Here is a 7,464-nt window from a genome sequence, read left to right on the forward strand (position 1 = left end):
ACACTGAGTTTCCCTTCTGTGTCCATCACCGAGAAGCATTCCCAGATGAGTTCTTCTTTTCTTTACAGCATTTTGTGATTTCCTTCCCAGGGCAGATTATATCAGACACACCTGGATCCTGTCTCTGGGCTCCTTTCTCCTTGCAGTTCCTCTCCTCCTAGATGGGATATTACAAAGCTAGTAAGTTCATACAAGTAGTAACTTGAAATGGTTACAGAGCTTGCAAAGGTTACAAAACTTAAAAGGCTCTGTTAACAATAACTGAAGTTACAAGTCTGAAAAAGGTTGCAGAACTTAATGATACACATTACAGATCTTACAATTGCATTTGAGCAGAGGCTTTACATAACAATTACCTGTTAGGTTCACTCGCTCTGGGGCACCTGGCACTGGCCACTGTATGTGGACAGGATCCTGGGCTAGATGGACCTTTGATCTGACCCATTATGTCCGTCCTTATGTTCTTCTGACTTGCCATAAGATATGAGAACATATTGGTTTTAGAGATGACTGGATCACAGCTGACAAGGAGAGGGAAGAGAGGAACAAGAGATGGGGCAGGGCCTTGGGGAGAAGACACACAGCAGTGTTCAGGATTGACAGAAGAGCTGAGGCAAGATTGCAATTTCAGGGATCCATCTACCAGCAATTAGAAAGGTGGCCACCCAGTGTATTGTATATAGACTGATTCCCCAGTTCATCACATTGACACAGCACAGTAAGGACAGGACAGGGTTTAATGTATCTCTATCTGTCCAGAAAGTGATTCAGGGAAGAGGACCCAGCATCATGGACCAGCCAGCTCTGCACAGAGCTCAGTCTGAGAGCCAGAGCACAGGGAGAAAACATTTAGGTCTCTTTATGAGTGAAGAGCTGGAGCAGCCTGCCCCAGATCTGTTCGGTCCTCAGACCGTAAATGATGGGGTGTAGCACAGGAGGCACAATGTGGTACACACCACTAATGAGAACGAGGAAATGCAGTGGTATATTGTGGCCATATCGGAACATGAGGGAGGAGAATACATTTGTGATGTACAAAGCTGAGATGGCACAAAGATGAGAGATGCAGGTCCCAAAAATTTTGAGCCAGGCATCCTTTGTGGGGAAGCGGAAGATGGCCTGGAGGATCTGAATATAGGACAAGGCGATAAAACATCCATCCATTCCGATCACAAAGAGAAGATCAAACAGGCCATAGTAACTACTGATGCGGATGTCAGCGCAGGCCAGTTTCACCACTGCTATATGCTGACAATAAAAGTGTGGGATGACATTGGTTCTGCAATATGGCAACTGCCTCGCCAGGAAGGGATAGGGCAATGCGAGTATGCCACTGCGCAGCACCACGGCCAGGCCTATCTTGGCCACAACAGAGTTTGTCAGGGTCGTGGAATGTCTCAGAGGATGGCAGATGGCCACATAGCGATCAAAAGCCATGGCCACGAGGATTCCAGACCCCATCCCTGAGAAGCACTGAACGAAGTACATCTGGGTGAGGCAGGCACTGAAACTGATCTCCCTGGAATTGAACCAGAAGATGCTCAGCATTCTTGGTAGAGTGAATGCGGACATGACCAAGTCGATGACAGCCAGCATGCAGAGGAAATAGAACATGGGCACATGGAGGCTCGGCTCCCTCTTCACGATGAACAGGATGGTGAAGTTCCCCAACACAGCTATGGCGTACATAGCACAGAAGGGAATGGAGATCCAGATATGGGCTGCCTCTAGGCCAGGAATGCCAAGTAGGATGAAGGTGGAGGGGTTGCTGAAGTTGGTTTTGTTAGATTCTGACATGGCGTAGGGGAGATTGTGTCCAGTTTTGAGGCATAAGGGTGTCTCCTGCATTTGCCATACATTCCCCTGACTTTCTGTGTGTTCCCAGTAGATGGTCACAGTAGAAATGCCTGCATGGAGAGACAAAGTTAATATGAGACACTGCATACAGTAGTGGAGGCTGTTCTCATGGGAGAAGCAGATTGATCGCTCGTCACACACTGAAAAATGACATTTACATTATTCAGAGAGAATAACTGTGAACAATGACCCTACTAAATACAATTCCATGTTTGTACTGTGCTCCCTGCATTAATAATTCCTACACTTTGTGGTGGGGGAACCTTCAGAGGCACCAGCAGGAAACGCAAGTGTGGATAGTGGTTATCCATCATTGCTTCTTAATGCAATGAGAGCCTGGATAGGGAGTCCATACTGAAGGGAGTTCCCCATTCAACCAATTGCTTGAAATCAGAGAGGGGGGAAAAACAACCTTTTAGGAAGACATGTGCTGGGAGAAACCTCCCAGCTAGAACATCCCTCAGGGGAAGGACCTGGGCCCCAGTGATAGCAGCTCAAGAGAAACACCTGCTCATTCACAGTAGTGGATAAAATAAAATAAATGTTCAGATCCCCAGAGGCATAAGATGTTCGGGAATATGCTCAGTTTTGGTCACCCAGTCTCTATTAAGGATAGAAAAGTCTGGGACACTTTAGTTCATACAAGGGACAAAGAGGAGAGCATATGATATAGGAGAGGAAAATAGAAAAGAAAACTGATTTATACTCAAATGGACAGTTCCCAACCAATACTGTTGATAGACACTTAGTGCTCCAAGAGGACTAATTCCCTAAAGATGAAGAAAATTGTCAGCAAAACTGATTGGGAGGAAAAATTTAGACAGAAAAATATGAATGAATATTGGTAATTCTTTGTTAACATTTTATTAGATATCAGAAAAATCACAATTCCAGAGTCAAAAAAAGTGAACAACTTTTGGTAAAGTGAAGGCAACAATTAGACGGAGGGAAGCAATATGTAAGAAAGAGGAAAAAGGGAAAATAGCTGGCCAGCAATAGAAATCAGAAGTTAGGAAAATTGATAAGGAATGTTAAGACATCAGGGAAAACTCCATGTTTGCAGGGCTATGGATCACAAAAAGGAGTTTGTTAAGTATATTGAGAACAAGAGAAATCCTCGAAAGGGTTTATGTCAATTCCTGTGTTAAATGTGAAATATTGAAATATGAAAGGATAGGGTTTTTTTATACGTAAAAAGATTGACAAGGTTAAGAAACAATGGAAAAATGGGTATAAGATTAGGTAAAAAAAGTCTAGAAATGTAAGTAATGCCAGTCGCTAACAGGGTTTATGCAGAACAGATCTTGTTGAAGAAACCTGTTTTCATCCTTTCATGAGAGTGCACACTGGTTGATCAAGGGAACACATTTGGGGGATCAAGCAAACAGCCCTGATTGAACAAACCTTGATTTCTCAGAGGCCTTTGATTTAATAGTGGAAAATACTGAGTTGGTGAGTTGGAGCAGGGAAAGGATTTAACCTCTGCACATGGGATTGGGGAAATAAACTGCATCCAGTTCTGGGGCCCACATTTGAAAAAAGATGTTGAAAACTTGGAGATGGTGCAGAAAAGAGCCACAAAAATGATTGGAGGATAGAGAAAATGATGGATTGTTAGACTTGAAGGTATTGTTCTCTTAACTTATCAAAAAGATTATCAAGCAGAGACTTTCATGGGGAGAAAATCATGGGTAATAACAGACTCTGTAATCACCAGATAAAGGCTGAGCGAGACCAAAGGGCTGGAAGCTGAAGCCAGGTAAATTCCAGCTTGAAATTAAGGCCAAATATTTAGCACTGGTGGTGATTAACCATTGGGACTCACTGAGAAGGGAACTGTTGGATTCTCCAATTCCCCATGTTGGCAGATCCAGACTGGATGTTGTTTTCTGGAAGATCTCCTTGAAGGGCTGTTTACACTTAAAATGTAACGGTCGTGCTGCCATAATGCTTCAATATAGACATTACTTACACAGATAGAAGGGTTCTCCCCTCAGCATAGGTAATCCCGGCGAGGTGGTAGCTAGGTCGATGGAAGAATTCATCTCATGCTGTCTACACCAGCACACAGATTATCCAATAAGTTCTTGGAATGTATTGGAGAGAATTTTTTGTTCCAGATGCTGGAGAAACCTACTTGGAGAGAGGCTGTTCTAGAATTGATTTTGACATATAAGGAGGAACTGGTTGAGAATTTGAAAGTGGAATGCAACTTGGGGGAATGTGACCATGAAAGGAGAAGACTAAGAAGGAAATAATAACAGTTTTCAAATACCTAAAAAGTTTTTACAAAGAAGGAGAAAAAGTGTTCACCTTAACCTCTGAGAGAAGACAAGAAGCAGCGAACTTAAATTGCAGCAAGGGAGGTTTAGGTTGCACATTAGGAAAAATGTTTCAAAAAATGCATATGCAATGTTGGGTTATATTAACAGAAGTCATTGTGGGTTAGGTCTCAGCTGGAGTTATGTATCCAATTAACAGAAAGGATGTAGAGAACCTGGAAAGGATCCACAGGCAAGTAACAAATGTTACACAAGGGATGGAATGCAAGCTGTATGAGCATGCCAAAGGAACCAATATGTTTATTTGCAAAAGAGGAGATTAATGGGCGACATCATAATTGTCTTCAAACACTTGAAAGGCTGACACAAAAAGGTGGAGGAAAGTTATTCTGTCTTACCACAGAGGGGCAGAACAAGAGGCAGTGGGTTAAAATTCAAGCCTAGCAGATTTAAATTAAATTTCAGGAAAATCTTCCTAACTTTAAGTACAGGAGGCCAATGGAACAGACTCCCAGGGAAGTCATGGAAGCTCCTTCTGTGGAGGTTTTCCACAGTTGTGTGAATGGCCAACAGTCTTAGATGACTGACACCAAACCGATCCTGTATCTTGTCCGGGGATAGACTAGCTGTCCTTTGCGATCCCTTATAACTCTATGGCTCTATCATTCTATGATGTAAAATCCTAGTGTAGACCCAGCCTTAGTCACATACACGTCTTTCGGCTCAATTCAGAGGTAACAGAGTGAAATTTAATGGGCCTGTGTTTTACAGGTGGTCAGACTGGATTGTCAACTGGTCTCTTCTGATATTAAACCCTATGGATCTATTGATAAAGAAAGTAGATCAGGCATTTATATTTAATGTGTTTCATAACATGAACAAGGGAACATTTAGTTAAATTGAAAGTCTGAACATATAACACTGAGAAAAGAAAATTGCTACCATAAATCCTATATGGCCTGTAGAACTCCTTGCTACCAACATTATTGGAGCGAAGACCTGTAGTTAAGGCTGTCTGACACCTTCCATTAGAAGACCTCATTTCCAGTTGCTTATAAATTTGCCAAGTTTTTGGAGTTTGTTCTGAAATATCACATGTTGGGTGTCTACTTCAAGATTTTTATTTTATTTTATTTTTTTTTAGTTTCAGGCATAACATTTCAGCAGACTTCTTGAATGAATCTAAGAGAAATGTGTGTTATCCATATTGAAAAATTTTCATAATTTTTCTAGCAAGGATCCCTAGCAGCACCAAGATTTGCAGAAGATAAAAGTCAGGTAACAGCCCCTGTCCCTCTGCCACATTAATAGACAGAATCATGAAGTGCCAGTGGAGGGGGTGACAGTCTCTGTGCATTAACACACAGTTGGCTCTGACATCTGTACTCAGTTCTTGCTCCAAGGAGAGTTTTGCCTCACTGGGGCCTCAGCAAAGTATGAGCCGTGGTCTCAGAATTTGGCCTTGTATTGTACATCTACTAACATCTTTCTTCCTGAAGGATTCACTGTGCCACTGAAATGCACCACTTTGGGGCTGGAGTCCATCAGGCGGGATGAGCAGGGGTGCACAGAAAAGAGTGACTTTTTGGCCAGTGATTCTTTAGCAAAATCATTATTTATGGCAAGGGCCCTGGGATGTTCCATGGTTGTGCAGAGTGGAAAGGACACAGACTTACTCTCTATCCCACCACACCCACCTTGCAGAAGGATTGTCGATCGAGTGAGCTGCTCAGCAAGAAATGGGTACCTGTGAATTACGAGATGGAAGTGTCCTCCCTGGGAATCCCCCTCAGGTATTTGTGACCTTTACCTCTCTGAAGCCAGCATCTGCAGCAGCATCCGATGCCGAGAGCCGACACACCGTGTGCACAGTTTATAATATAGCTCTCTGTAATCCCAGGGGGTTTGATCAGACTCTAGAGGACAAGGGAGCATCTGAATGTAAACAGACTGTGGACAAGCATGTCTCCACTTTGGTGCTAATTATCCAGCTTTAGAAGTAAACAGTAATTAAGGAACCTTCCCAAAGGGAGAGGAGAACTCTTGGGCTCTGTGCTGAGTCAGAGAGGAATTGGCTGCTCTGTATGTTTGTGTGCCTATATATAAAAATTATAATTGATGAGTAAAAACAACTAGGGATAATGCTCAACTCTCCAGAGGATCTGATGTCCTGTAAATTCTCACGATAGACGGGTAGATAGTAGACAGAGAGACCTGGAGAAAGTTGACTAAGAAGAGACACAAGCACTTACAGCAGCAAAGAATCCTGTGGCACCTTATAGACTAACAGACATTTTGGAGCTCATGTTCCAAAACGTCTATTAGTCTATGAGGTGCCACAGGACTCTTTGCTGCTTTTACAGATCCAGACTAACACGACTACCCCTCTGATACAAGCACTTACAGCAAACGCATGGGGCTGTCGCTAAGGGATCAGAGATCAGTACTTCTCATGAGTAACTATCATTATACTGTGCAGCACCTTTCATTGAGGAATCTTCAAAAACCTAGCAAAGGAAAGTCACTATGAACTATCCCCATTTCACTGATCAGTAAACTGAGGCACAGGGAGACACAACTTGTCCAAGGTCACACAGACACGGGCTAAGAGAACCCAAGTGTCTTGACTTCCCTTCCACAACCATGGTCTCTCTCTCAGTAAGTGACCACATGACAGCAGGGAAATGGTCTTAATAGTCTTGCAGGGCCTGTTCACTGGGACGGATGAAAGGAATTCCATGGATTTCAACATGGAGCTCGGGACCGCCGAACCCTCTGGCAAACCAGTCTTGGCCCCTTCTCACACTGTCAAGTATCAGAGGAGTAGCTGTGCTAGCCTGGATCTGTAAAAGCAGCAAAGACTCCTGTGGCACCTTATAGACCAGGGGTCGGCAACCTTTCAGCAGTGGTGTGCCGAGCCTTCACATATACACTCTAATTTAAGGCTTCACGTGCCGGTAATACATTTTAATATTTTTTAGAAGGTCTCTCTATAAGTCTATACTATATAACCAAACTACTGCCAGTTGGGGTCTCAGCCCACTGCCAGCCTAGGTTTCCTTCCCCCAGGCCAGCAGCGGGTACTGAGTGAGGCTGTGGCAGGGGGGACCCTGGCTGGCAAGGGGCAAGCAGCAGGAACCCCAGAGTGGCGGCAGGCTGACCACCACCGATCTGGGGTTTCCACCACCAGCTCCTTGCCAGCTGGGGTCTCAGCCCGCTGCCAGCCTGGGGTTCCTTCCCCTAGGCCAGCAGCTGGCATTGAGTGGGACTGGCGGCAGGACCCCGGCTGGCAGGAGCTGGCGGTGGAAAACACAGAGCTCAGCCT

General features: G+C 44.1%; 1 protein-coding gene across 1 annotated transcript; it reads right to left on the reverse strand.

The window, feature by feature from the left end:
* Positions 1–849: 849 nt before the first annotated feature.
* Positions 850–1,847, reverse strand: LOC115645424 (olfactory receptor 52E4-like). The gene has a single exon (XM_030550062.1). It carries the CDS (start codon positions 1,795–1,797, stop codon positions 850–852), a length of 948 nt encoding a protein of 315 aa, XP_030405922.1. The 5' UTR covers positions 1,798–1,847.
* Positions 1,848–7,464: the final 5,617 nt, after the last annotated feature.

The sequence above is a fragment of the Gopherus evgoodei genome, chromosome 1 (assembly GCF_007399415.2).
Source record: "Gopherus evgoodei ecotype Sinaloan lineage chromosome 1, rGopEvg1_v1.p, whole genome shotgun sequence".
Lineage (NCBI taxonomy): Eukaryota > Metazoa > Chordata > Testudines > Testudinidae > Gopherus > Gopherus evgoodei.